The following is a 14,398-nucleotide window of genomic DNA, read 5'->3' on the forward strand; positions in this document are numbered from 1 at the left end:
ATGTTGGGCCCAAAGCCAGAGACACAGATGAGCAGACAGAGAGGCCTAAGCACGGAAGGAGTTCAAGGGCTAACACTCAAATGTGACAAGTGAGATACATCTCTTTTAAAGATCACATAGCAGGAGGGAAAAAGTCACACCTTTTTAAAAGACACAGGTGCATTGCAGCAGGTGTGCCTGTTTATGTTTGCCTTTGCTTTCTTACTCTTGGATTCAGTTCTTGAAAACTGCTTATTTGAGATAATGAGAGAGAAGCACTTTACATGTTATAATTAAAAAATTAAGTCTGTCTCAAACAAATTAGGAATATGTGCAAATGCATATTTCATTCTTTTTTGGACAAGAGTAGGTGGGAATAATGATAGCTCCACAGATGTAACTCTTCCACGTGCAATCAGCTCTGTCACTTTGTCTATATCCAGAATGATGGTAGTGTCAAAAGTTGAACATCCCTTGATGTGAGTCAATAGTAAGAAATTGGAGAGGAGACTTAAATTCGTCGTAGCCAAATTCAATGTCCATGTAATTATTGTGTTTCTTCACAAGTAGTTGCCCTTTTACACAAGTTTTAGGGGGTCATAAATATTAGTGCAGCACTCATGGGCTGATTATTCAGACTGGTCTTACCAGGCATGCTGGTGATGAGGCTGACTCTCAAATAGCAGCGCCCTATGTTTTCAAAATGAAAGCATCTACCTGCTCCTCCTTTGACATTTTGTAGATAATCCTTGTTTTCCTCAAAGTTAAGTCAAACAATAGATAGACTAAGAGAGCTCAGCTTGGCTGAATTCAGAACTTTCTTCATTCATTCATACAACTTTTCTTAAATATCGGGAATGATGGGTAGGCTAAAAGGAATTAGCGTGGTTTGTTATGACAAAAATATAACCAACACGGTACAAATATGATTCTTTTTGCATTGTAGAGTTTATTAAATAGCTTATTATATTTGCATATGATTAAAATCTTATTCTCCATGAGTACCAGAAACCACATTTATATTCACATGGAATTTTCATGGAATGGAAATTGAGATGCATTGATTTGATTTTGGTTTCGAGATGCAGTGTGTTGATACACCCTGAGAAAACCATAATTCAAAGAGTCATGTACCACAATGTTCATTGCAGCTCTGTTCACAATAGCCAGGATATGGAAGCAACATAAGTGTCTATCAACAGATGAATGGATAAAGAAGACGTGGCACATATATACAATGGAATATTACTCAGCCATAAAAAGAAACGAAATTGAGTTATTTGTAGTGAGGTGGATGGACCTAGAGTCTGTCATACAGAGTGAAGTAAGTCAGAAAGAGAAAAACAAATACTTTATGCTAACACATATATAGAATCTAAAAAAAAAAAAGTTCTGGAGATGCATTGATTTGATTTTGGTTTTGATATTAGATTTCTACCTTAATATCACTTCAGGAATTTTAACACTGAGCCTCATCATGTGAATTCTAAAGAAACGTCATTTAACAATTAAAAACATTAAATAAATGCAATGTCATTTAACCTGAATTGACAATATCAACAATTTAAAGAATGTGGTGTTTAATGGAATGATAAAACTTTTTGTATTTGTAAACCCTGAATTACTGAAATTACCCAAAAAAATCTTATATTCATATATGAAGTACTTGAAAATCCATAACAAATTACTTTTATGTGTTCTAATTTAGAGTAAAAAGAAGAAATAAGAATTAGAGCAGAAATCAATGAAATTGAAAACAGGAACTCAGTAGAAAAAAAAAATCAGTGGAACCAAAAACTGGTTCTTTGAAAAGAGTAATGAAATCAATAGCCTCTAGCCAGGATAACTAAAAAAAATAATAAGAGACTGGGGACACAAATTACTAATATCAGAAATGAAAGTCGGGACATCACCACAGAGCCATCAACATTAAAAGGATACTAAAAAATACTATGCCAGCAAAGCTGATAACCTAGATGAAAAGGACCAATTCCTTGAAAGACACAATTTGCCAAAACTCAAGCAAGAAGAAGTAAACAATCTGAATGGACCCATATCTATTAAAGAAATTGGATAAATAATTAGTAACCTTCCAAAAGAGAAAGCACCATTTGGGCTCACTGGTAAATTCCACCTAACATTTAAGGAAGAAATTTTTACCAATTCTCTACAATATCTTTCAGAGGATAAAATCAAAGGAAATACTTCCTAACTCATTCTATGAGGCCCACATTACCCTAACACCAAAACCAGACAGACACTACAAGAAAAGAAAACTGCAGACCAATGCCTCTTACGAATGTAGATGCAAAAATCCTCAACAAAATATTAGCAAATTAAATCTAACAATGTATAAAAAGAATTATACACCAAGAAAAAGTGGGATTTATTCTAGGTATGCAAGCCTGATTCAACATTTGAAAATCAATTAATGTACTCCATTACATCAACAGGCTAAATCATATTAACAGGTGCAGAAAAAAAATTTGACAAAATCCGATACCCATTCTTGATAAAAACTCCCCGAAAACTAGGAATAGAAGGGAAGTTCTTCAACTTGATAAAGGATCTCTACAGAAAACTCACAGATAACATCATGCTTAATGGTGAGAAACTCAAAGCTTTCCCTCTAAGATTAGGGACAAGTCAAAGATATCCCGTCTCAGCACTCCTTTTCAGCATTGCACTGAAAGTTCTAGCTAATGCAATAAGACAAGAAGTGGAAATAAAACATATGTAGGTTGGAAAGCAAGGAAGAAACCGTCTTTGTTCATAGATGACATGATTGTCTATTTAGAAAATCTAAAAGAATCAACAAAACTTGAAGTACTTTTTTAAAAAAGATTTTATTTTTTAGAGCAGGTTTAGGTTCACAGCAAAACTGAGGTGAAAGTACAGAGAGTTCCCATATGCTCCCTACCCCCACAGATGCACAGCCTCCCCGTTATCAACATCCCCCACCAGAATCGTACATTTGTTACAACTGATGAACCTAAATTGACACATCATAATCACTCAAAGTCCATAGTTTACACTGCAGTTCACTCTCAGTGTTCTACATTCTATGGATTTGGGCAAATATATAATGACACGTATCCATTATTATAGCACCATACAGAGCATCTTCACTGCCCTAAACCCTCTGTGCTCCACCCGTTAGTCCCTTTGTACCCATGGATTGAATCTAAGGAAAATAGTATAGGTAAAATGATATTTCCACCAATACTAAGTAGACCATTCTTAGAAATATGTACTTAGTAGACTTTTATGACATACACATATATAAATAGAAAAATGAATTTCCAACCTGTTGCAAGCACCCATGTTGCCCCACTCTGACTTTGTACACCAGGAGACTTGTACCAAAATCAGAAACAAGAATTAGAGTCTGACTGTTCTTCCTGACCTCTTCACCTATCAACTACTCTAAACTGACACCACAGGTTTCCCTACCCAGTGACATTCATAATTATCCTCTCTGTAAAACATCCTACTCTCTTTCCCCATGACATTGCCACTCCAGCAAGCATTTTCCAGCAAAGCTTTGCTTTATCCAGACACTTCAAGCCACACCCATAATCTAAATAATGGTGCTCACGTAGGAACCTTACTGCAGGGACAGCAGCGGGCCCAGTCCTCTTCAGGCTCACTACTGGAGTCCAGTGCAGCTCTTTCATTTACAAACGGAGGCCTTTTGGCTTGGTCACTCTTCGCTAATGAGTTATTATGGCTGGACAACTCAGTTCCATTTTATTACAATGCCCCGTACAATTTATGAATGTTTTAGACATGAAGGAAACTGAAGAGAAAACTCACAGGTGAATTTTCAAGTGTCTTTCCCCAAGCTCCCCTGACGCTTATGTTGTACTGAATATTCAGATCAACTTCAAAGGATGTGAAGAAATTAATTCAGCCATAACTATCAACTTAATGCTACTACAGAAGAAAAAAAAAAATGTAATTATTCAAAATGTCATTTTGTAGATGAAACCCTTTTGCCTGATTTTTTTTTTTTTTTTTTTTTGTCTGCGTTGCGTTGCTGCTTTTGGACTTTCTTTAGTTGCATGGAGCGGGGGCTACTCTTCGTTGTGGTGTGCAGGCTTCTCATTGCGGTGGCGTCCCTTGTTGTAGAGGACGGGCTCTGGGTGCGCAGTCTTCAGTAGTTGTGGCTCGCGGGTTCTAGAGCTTAGGCTCAGTAGTTGTGGCGCACGGGCTTCGTTGCTCCGCGGCATGTGGGATCTTCCACTCAAACCCGTGTCCCCTGCATTGGCAGGCAGATTCTTAACCACTGTGCCACCAGGGAAGCCCCTTTTTGCATGCTCTTACAGTTAAAATATTCTTATTGGATTTTGGCTTTTCTCAAAGTGATGCTGCAAATCTCATCTATCTAACTGATACTCACTGAGCACCTCTGAGGTGACTTAAGTATTATTATCCAGTAAGTATGGTATATGTTTCACAAACATATAAACGCTGAGCCTCACTTCAGCTAAATGTATCGGAGCAATGTTCCTGTGGAATCACTGCAGTGTAAGCACAAGAATTTAAACTTCTGACATTAATAATGGCAAATGAATAAATGGTACAGATTACCATCATTCTTGAATATGTAACTACAAGTTAGTGACTAAAAAGTAGAATAACATACATGTCTATAGGAAAATTTATTTATCGATCATTCAAAAGTATTTATTGAGTGCATGTTTAGTGAAGGCATTGTAGAGGAAACTCGGTATCTGAGGAACCAGGTAAAAATTTCCTTGTCTTCATGGAGTTTTCAGTCTAGTGAGGGAGACATCCTTAACATAAAGCTTGCAAAGCAACCGATATGCTATAAAGAAAAATAGGAAGCATCAATGAGAGGATATATGAGTGTGCACATAAGAGAACATGTTAATTTGGAAGGGCAAGTACAGCCTCCCTGAGGATTGACATTATAGTCGAGTACTGAGGATGAGGAGGGCTGGCCTAGTCTGGTGATATTTCTATGATGAAAGAGGGAATAGTAGGAGAGAGGTGGGAAAAAGGCAGTACTGATGGGGCAATGCCTCTGAGTAGGGAGGGGCCATGGGATAGGATCCAAAGCTGCATCCAGGGATAGCTTCTGAAGAACCAGCAAAGATCCAGGAGAATGGAGCACAAGCAAAACAACAGGCCTTGAAATGCAGCTCTTTATCAATGACAGATACTGTATATCACAGGAATTCTTTGTTTTACAATTGGGAAAAACATAGTAAGAATGTTTCAAATCCTAATTGACACAAACTTTGTTCCTTTTCTGACTTCTAAACATTCTTACCATAAACTATGAACACATATATAGCAATTTCAGTCCTTGTTTTACTTAGACCTGTTTCAAAGGGGAAGAAGACTAATATATAACACATCCTATCTCTCTGTACTTTATATTGCATCTTCTTGGGAAGAGAAGTTGTGGCAAATTAAATGAAAAATGCATACAAAATAAAGCTATTAAAGTGGAAAAAAAGAATTTTTTAAAAAGCAGGGAGAGGGAGAAGTAAATAATCCAAATTAGGCTAGTTATTGTAATTGAAACCTCTTTTTCACTGAGTTTTTTGGCAGCCAAGACAAAAGAAGAAAATGTGATGAAATAAAAAGCAAGTATTTTCTGATCAAAGTATCCTTTGATACTTCAGAAAAGAGCAAGTTTTCCAAATCTCAAAGGATTTCTAAATGTAATTTATTCTGTAAGAGATGTGAAACAACAATGGTAGAGTCCTAATAACTACTGTTTATAAAGTAGAATATCTACTACGTGCTAAGGGCTTCCATGCCCCATCTCCGATTCTCACTACAGCCTGTAAAGTGGACCTTGCAGATGAGAAAACTGAGATTTAGAGGGTGGGAGAATTGTTTAATGTCACACAGGTAATAAATGGTATACTTGGGGTAAATTGCCCCAGAGAAGCTCTCATAATGTTTTTCCTTAATAACCATTTCAAAAACAATACCACAAAACCTTATTATGCTTTATTTCTTATATTAACCCTTGATCAAAACCAAGAGCATAATATTGAAACAGAACTCGGCAAAGATATGCCTTTGGCACCAAAACGTTAAATTTATTATTATAAAATCCTGAAAAAGTATTTGTTTCCTATCTTGATTAGTCTGCAGATAGAATTCTACTTGTCATTTAATGCTTTTTTTTCCTAAAAAGAGAATGCACTTTGCAAAAATTGAGCCAGTAAATTAGTTGTGCTTCTCTGCCTCTGATGCTTTCTTTTCCTCCTCCTTCTCCTTCTTCTTTTTATTCCACACAGTTTTAATTAAATTCATACACACCTGGTTGTTTGCTCTTCCAATTTCTTTATTAAAGGTTACCATTAGTCAAGATAACCTTTAGTAATTAGCTGCTACAATTGTTGTCAGATTTATTATTTATTATTTATTTATTATTTCTCCCTATTAAATTGTTGGATTCATATAGAACATTTTATAGATCTTTTCCCAAACTGATGTTTAGGTTTTCAACCTGTTTCCTTGCTTGTCCTCAATTTACTTTAATTATGATTACTTTTAACACTTGGTTTATTCTAGAATATCCAATAATCTCATTTCTTAGTATTTCTAATCCTTTTGTCTACTTATGTTGAATCCCCATAATCTGTAGCTAAAATGACAATACTTTGATAAGGTCTATTTCTCTGTGATTAGATATTCCTTAGTCAGTTCTATATCATTCATATGATATAAAACGTCTTTACACATTTTCCTATGAGTACCCAATTGTGAGGAGCATTTTTCCCCTTAATATCGTTTTCTTCTTCACTTCTCCATGTGCAGTGATCTCAACGTGTCAAAATAAGATTAGCATTTGATGAGATTATGTATTTTATTTAAAACCTATTTTGAAAATAAGGGGAAGTGTGCCTATTATTCAGCTCTTAAAAACTACTCTTTTTATGTCTTCAGATGCTGTAAGACAAGTTTTCAAAGTATATTTTAGGGATTCCTGGAAGGTCCCTGAGACCCCTTTCAGGGTCTGTGAGGCCAAAACTATTTCATCATAATATGAAAGCATTTCTCCTTACTTATCAAAGTACTGTGGAATTTTCCAGAGTCTACATGATATGTGATTTTACAATAGAGAATGCAGCAGATATGAGAATCCAGCTGTTTTCCATTAAACCAGACATTAAAGAAATTTGTAAAACTTTAAAACAATGGCATAGTACTCTCTAATTTTTTGTCTTAGAAAATATTTATGTTTTAAAATGTATATGTTAACATCATGAGTTTATTTTATTTTTAAATAAATTAATAAGTGATTTTTAAATTTCTCAGTTTTAACTACTTACACAGTAACTAAATGTTAGGCATAACTCACATAAACAAGAGCTCTTTGAGGTTCTTAATATATTTTATTTAACTTCCTAGAAGTCCTGAGACCAAAAAGTTTGAGAACTGGTGCTCTGGAAGTGTTGCTGCTTCTAATGATTGTTATCTCCTTGGGGAAGACAAAAGATCATATACTCCATGTTTTCCTTCTTCCTGGCTTCCTGACTTGAGATAACGTAAAAGTCAAAAATACTAACTATTGATGAAAGGCAATCAGTGGGTCTAAGCAAAAATAAAATTGCCATTTTGCCAATAAAATACACTTAAATGCCTCCTCCCATATGTGCACATGATTATATTATGACTTTTAATAATCTATTATTTTCTCTAAAACTTTTCTTCTGTTATCTGGTCTAGTTCTCCTTTATGGAGTACCAAATGGTGTTTTGTTTTTGTTTGTTTTGTCTTGCTTTCTTTAGATTTGGACTTAGAACACATGACCACCATTTCTGTTTAAGAAAGCCAGAACAACATTTAATGAGAATCTTTACATAATTAGAACTTGCTAAACCAACACTTGCCAGTTCATCTCATTTGCTGTTGTTATTGTGTTGCTATTTTCAGTGTCATTTTCTTCCCAAAGCAGTGGAGCTTCTAAATTGGGTTAGATTAGGGAGGAAAATCAATATTTTCTATTGATCCCAAACTATGCAATTCTTAGGTATGCTCCAAAGCTATTATATGAGATACATCTTTGCCTTTCAAACGCTGCATATACGAGATATAGTCTCTTCCTTCTTAGGGATATGGTGGTTTTTTCCACAGTATCATTCGAGGCTGAGTGGGGTCCTCTGTCATTCTCTCGTATCTCCTCCCACTCTCTTATTACCTTCCCTCTCTTCCATTATTCTCCCCTCTTCTCCTTCGTTTTTATTTTCCTCTCATCCCCACCCTACAAAATCAAGAAATAAGTATTTCTTGAGCACCTGCTTGGGAATCATGACATGGGCAAAGGTATGGACTCTGCTGCCAGATGCCCAGGTCTGAATCTTGACACCACAATCTCTAGTTGTGACATTGTACAGATCTCTTAGCCTCTCTATGCCTCAACTTTCTCACTTCCAGAACAAGAATTATATGATTTACATCACAGAGCTGCTGCTAAGATTAAATAAACTAAGAGATCTAAGGTGTTTATAATAGTGCTTGGAATATAGTAAGTGCTTAGGACATGAATGGTATTATTATCTACCTGATAATGATCTAGTATAAAGAGTGAGCCAGACCTGGTAAGACATGAACAAAAGCAACTTTATGTTTTTGTCACTGTTGTCCTGACACATTAACCCCGTGAATCCATTCTTCTCCTCAATGAATAAAATTTCAGGCCATGCCCATAGTTTTTCTTGTCCCTCTTGGGTAAGGAAAAGACCAAAATTTTATTTTTTACTTTTTTTATTGAAGTATACTTGATTTACAATATTGTGTTTCTGCTGTCCAGCAAAGTGATTCAGTTATACATATATACATTCTTTTTTATGTTCTTTTCCATTATTGTTTATCTCAGGATATTGAATATAGTTCCCTGTGCTATACAGTAGGACCTTGTTGTTTATCCATTCTATATGTAATAGTTTGCATTTGCTAACCCCAAACTCCCAGTCCATCTCTCCCCGACCCCTGCCTTGGCAACTACAAGTCTGTTATCTATGTCTGTGAGTCTGTTCCTGTTTCACAGATAAGTTCACTTGTGTCATATTTTAGATTCTACATATAAGTGATATCATATGGTATTTGTATTTCTCTTTCTGAATTACTTCATTTAGTATGATAATCTCTAGTTGCATCCATGTTGCTGCAAATGGCATTATTTTGTTCTTTTTTATGGCTGAGTCGTATTCCATTGTATGTATGTACCACATCTTCTTTATCCATTCCTCTGTTGATGGACCTTTAGGCTGTTTCCATGCCTTGGCTATTGTGAATAGTACTGCTATGAACATAGGGGTACATGTATCTTTTTGAATTATAGTTTTGTCCAGATATATGCCCAGGAATAGATTGTGGATCATATGGTAATTCTATTTTTAGTTTTTTGAGGAACCTTCATACTGTTTTCCATAGAGGCTGTACCAACTTAACATTCCCACCAACAGTGTAGGAGGGTTCCCTTCTCTCCACACTCTCTCCAGCATTTGTTATTTGTAGACTTTTTAATTATGGCCATTCTGACTGGTGTGAGGTGACACCTCATTGTAGTTTTGATTTGCATTTCTCTAATAATTAGCAATGTTGAGCATCTTTTCATGACACGACCAAAATTTAAGACTCATCCAGTTTTAAACTTCTTCCCTTCCCCACCTTGGGATCTGTAATTTATAAACATAGGGGGTAGGAATTCTTGTTAGTTTCTTCTTTTTTTCTTGCTCTTTTTCAACAAGCTAGATGCTGATTGTGGTCCTTCCAGGGTTGGGATGTGAAGGAGATGATGAAGAGTGAGTGGGTTAGGAGATGGAGGGTTAAGACTTCATCTTACCAGATGGGCACAGTTCTGGGCTGGCACCAGTGACCTCTGGGTGTGGCAGGTTACAAATGCCTGTTGTTCTTTCCCTATGGGGCACCATTGATAGCTCTACAGAGACTCATTGCAGGACAGTTCTCTCACTCCAGGTGATCTGAGTGGCCCTTCAGCTGCCTACTCTCACCTCCCTCATGTTCTGCTTTCTGTGATGCTGAGATGAGGTGGCATCATCCCAGCAGGAAACACTCCAGCAAAGGGACCTCTTCTGGGAGACTAGTGTCTGATTCCCTTCTGCACAGTCCACACTGGGCCCATGAGAAATGTGCGTCTTTGTCCAGCTATTATTTGAGGGCAGCTGAATCTCACTGAGAACCTCTCTCCTCAATCACCTGCTCCAACCATTTTCCAGTTTTTCATGAGTGAGCCAGGTATCAGTCCCTATTTCCCCAAATCATTAAGTGACACATGTCAAGTGACCTTGAAGCTGTTTATCCCCTCTTACTTGGCTTGAGTAGAAAGAAAGAAGGACTTCCTCTCTTCCCCTATGAGATTGGAAAGGAGAAAAACTACAGCACCCTGGCAGCTTTTTCTCTTAACCCAACAGAAAGATAGGCAAAGGATTTGAATGCGCATTTTATGAAAAGGAAAACCAGTAAAGGTATGAAAAGAAGCTAGACTATACCAGTAAACAGAGAAAGACAAATTAAACAAAACTTAAGGTATAATTTTTATACTCCAGCTCAGCAAAAGTTAAAAATATAAATTTTGTAAAGATATTAGGAAAACATATACACTTACAATGTTTATGTGAGTAAATACTGATGGAGTCTTTTAGGAAAGTGATTTTGCAGTATATATTAAAATTAAAAGTCTATATAACTTTTAACCCCACCAGACCTGCTTCCAGGTATCTGTCCTAGAGAAACACCAGCAAAAATACTCAAGTATCCAAGTACTGACAGTTTATTAATGCATTATTTGTAATTTTAAAAAACTTGAATGTCCATCAAAATGGGAATAGCAAAATAAAAAGTGATGGACATCAAACAAAAAAATGGATGCAAGGATTAAATAAAATAAGCTGTGGTGACATGTGAGAAAGATTTCAAAGAAATGTTAAGTAAAAAAGCAGTGTAAAAACTTTTATTAATGATACATTGATGTAAGAAAATGGAAAAATCAGGGATATTTCTTTGTATACATATATCATATTTGTAAATGCATAGAAAAAAGTTCAGACCATTTCAAACTGATGAATGATTGCTTTTGGAGAGGACCTGAGGCTTCCCCTGGAAGAGAAGCATGGTCATGTAGAACTTTTAACATTCACAATGAGAGTATGTTACATGTTTAATTACACATGATTTACAAAATAATTTAAAATGTAATAAAATGAATGGAGTTGTTAGAGGTAATTTTTAAGATAATCTCAAGTATAATACTCTATACTGATAGCTGGATATACTAATCCTCAGAAGAGTCTATGAGAGCATTCATTGTCATTAAACAATATTTTTCATATTAAGGGTAGTTCTCTATAATAATTACTCACATCTAAATGTCTGTTCAAATGATAATTAAGAAATCTTTGCTATGGTTGTGAACTTCTAAGATGACACATACAATTATGCTTTTCAGATAATAAATCAGACAAATTTCAACACAGAGCACCTTGACTTTATTATAATAATAATTAGCCAAGGGCTTCCCTGGTGGCGCAGTGGTTGACAGTCCGCCTGCCGATGCAGGGGACACGGGTTCGTGCCCCAGTCTGGGAAGATCCCACATGCCGCGGAGCGGCTGGGCCCGTAAGCCATGGCCGCTGAACCTGCGCGTCTGGAGCCTGTGCTCCGCAGTGGCAGAGGCCACAACAGTGAGAGGCCCATGTACGCAAAAAAATAATAATAATAATAATAATTAGCCAATTAGAGCTGATATGGTAATATGCATATGAGAACTGCAACAAATATTCTCTGAGAAGTAAATATTTTATTTCTGGCAGTTGGTTCTATACAATGTAAATTGCATTTCACTTTTAGGAAAATATGTATAAGCTATTCTCAAATGACATATAGTTTAAAACATATTTTCCCTTATGGTGTTTATTTTTAAATCATAGTATGTGTGTTGTTGAATCACATAACTTAGTAAAAATTATTATAATTCTGGAAAGATTAAATGTTGGAACCATAAATATAATTATATGAATGTTACTTAATTATTTTCCCTGTTTAGTACCTACATGAAAATGGGATTGTCCATCGTGATCTCAAACCAGAGAACCTTCTCTATGCAACTCCAGCCCCAGATGCACCACTCAAAATTGGTATGTTTCCTGATGTCTTATGATCCCTTTTCCCAAAGCAGAAGAAATTTATTCCACGGAATTTGTAAACATTGCTCTGTCCAGTTTTGCCTCCATTCAATTTCCTCAAATATTGGTATCTGTAAAGGAATAATGCATTGTTTTGGAAGTCTGTGCTCTTTCCTGGAATATTTACCTGAATTAGTGCATAGAAGGTGGTGCTTCATTGCTGGACACACAAAGGAATCACAGCTCTTGGAAATGACAGGGACTTCAGGAGGTGACCTTGTATTTTGTAGATAAGTTTCTATAGTAGAAAATCACAGATTACATGACACTTCTTATTGCACAAGTTAGTTGGAGCTTAATTTTAGGTAATGAAGAACTTTGACACAAAATGCTTAGTACATATCAGTGAATTTGGGCTCTGAATCATTTGTTTATATGAACAGAGATAAATTGAGATCTGTATTTCCCAAAGTACACTCCACAGAACACTGGTCCTCAGTTGAGTGAACCATTCCCCGCTCCTTTTGGTGGGGGGAGTGGTTTGTGGAGGTGCTAAGTTTGGTCAAGTAAGTTAAGAAATGCCAACTTACAGTTCAACAAGATTTTTATTTCTGCAGGACTTTTGAGAAAGTTAAAAATGCTAATGTGTAGAGTGACATCTAAATTAGTGTCTGTGAGGCTTTTTCCAAACCTTATTTGACTCTGGAAACCTTGGTTTGGTTTTTTTCCCCCAGTAAGCACTCTGAAGAACTATAAAGATGGTTTGGGAAGTTCTGATCTACCCAAAGAGATCGTTAAATCATCATTTTAGAAAAACGTATATTAAATTTTACTTTCCATGTCCCTTACAGAGCAAATCTTTGTTTGCAAAAATAATTATAAAATTTATTTTAGGTGAAATCTCCTTAGTAGAATCTGTACTAAATCCTCTAAAGGGTATTGCTTTTTTGGCGCTTTTATAATTCTAATCTGATGAGTTCACTGCATTTATAAATGTTAACACTTTTGAAAATTAAGTTGTACATATCATGGAAGAGCTCAGACAACATAATGTGCTTTATGAATGCAAGAACCTAAAGAAAAAATACTGAAGTCGTGCTGGGCAGCCAGCTTGTTCTCATAATCACTCCTGAAAGGCAGTGGGCAGCAGGGAGGCTTCCATTTCCTTTAACATCACTTTCAAAGATTTTATCCTTCAAGAAATTTCTTTAAATGGATGGATAGATACTAATTTAGACAGGAGAGCCTTTCTTTCTGAAGGACTTCCTGCTGCTTTTTCTGATAAGGATCAGCACCTCCATGGAAATGTGGCTTTATCTTTGAAGTCTAAAATGGCATCAATTCTGTACCTGCCTCTCTTGAAGAATGGCCTTGAACTGTTTCCTTATGTTTCCTGGGTGAGAAGGATGTAGCCCAGCAAATAGACCATAATGGTAGCAACTTTTGTTAATGTTTTCTCTAGGTACCATTCTGAGAAATAAATAAGAATTTTTGCGCAAAGTTATATGTTCCTCATACAAGAGTAAATTCTTATCCGTCAAATATACTAGAGAACAAAATTACTTATTTTGAAGCAGAATAAACCTTTGATATTTCTGTTCATTTTACTGACATTTACAAAAGTCTAATTTTTTATTTTGATTTCTTCCAGTGGATTAAAAGTTCTGAATTATATCAATAATTCTATACTGTCCTTTAGAGTTAGTTTCAAATCTCAGAATTAATATTAGACAAAATATATCTGTCACAATTATTATTTCAAGAAGAAATAGCTTATTTACTGAAAGCTAGTAATTATAGAGAAGAGCATAACATGTATTTGGGAGTCATGGGGTATTTTTTTTCCAATTTAAAGCAAGGCATGAATTATTATTTAGTTTATTTTAGTTTACTGTCCCAGGTGACTGGCCCCTATCTATATCCACCCCAACGTCAAATACAAACAAATAAGTTTTACTTTGAATAACAAAAAAGTAATCTGTCATCATATAAAAGCTGAGAAACGACTCACTTCATTAAATTTTTTTCTTGTCTCAGCTGATTTTGGGCTCTCTAAAATCGTGGAACATCAAGTGCTCATGAAGACAGTATGTGGAACCCCAGGGTACTGCGGTATGTTCTTTAATACCGATATTTTACTTTTATTGTATTCAATGATCTGATCTTTTTTAACTCCTAATATCTCTATTTGAAACACAATTTGATGTAAGTCTCCATGAGGAAGGCATATATAAATGACATTCAGACCACCTGTTGTTCTGCATGAGGGGTTCGATGATGTT

General features: G+C 35.7%; 2 protein-coding genes across 2 annotated transcripts in view; one reads left to right on the forward strand and one right to left on the reverse strand.

Moving 5' to 3' along the window:
* CAMK4 (calcium/calmodulin dependent protein kinase IV) overlaps positions 1 to 14,398 on the forward strand; it is a 232,622-nt gene that overhangs the window by 175,985 nt on the left and 42,239 nt on the right. The window contains exons 6-7 of the mRNA XM_089908425.1: positions 12,038 to 12,128; positions 14,154 to 14,228. Coding sequence (XP_089764551.1) covers positions 12,038 to 12,128; positions 14,154 to 14,228 — 166 coding nt within the window. The remainder of the gene's footprint in view (positions 1 to 12,037; positions 12,129 to 14,153; positions 14,229 to 14,398) is intronic.
* The window catches only part of STARD4 (StAR related lipid transfer domain containing 4), a 79,530-nt gene continuing 65,132 nt past the window's right edge, over positions 1 to 14,398 (reverse strand). Inside the window, exon 6 of the mRNA XM_089908427.1 lies at positions 1 to 14,398. This exon is cut by the window's right edge and continues 29,491 nt beyond it. The gene's annotated coding sequence lies outside the window, so the exon portion shown is untranslated.

This window comes from Delphinapterus leucas, chromosome 3, assembly GCF_059928025.1.
Source record: "Delphinapterus leucas isolate spDelLeu-1000000601 "Yukka" chromosome 3, BTC_Dleu_Yukka2, whole genome shotgun sequence".
Taxonomy (NCBI): Eukaryota; Metazoa; Chordata; class Mammalia; order Artiodactyla; family Monodontidae; genus Delphinapterus; species Delphinapterus leucas.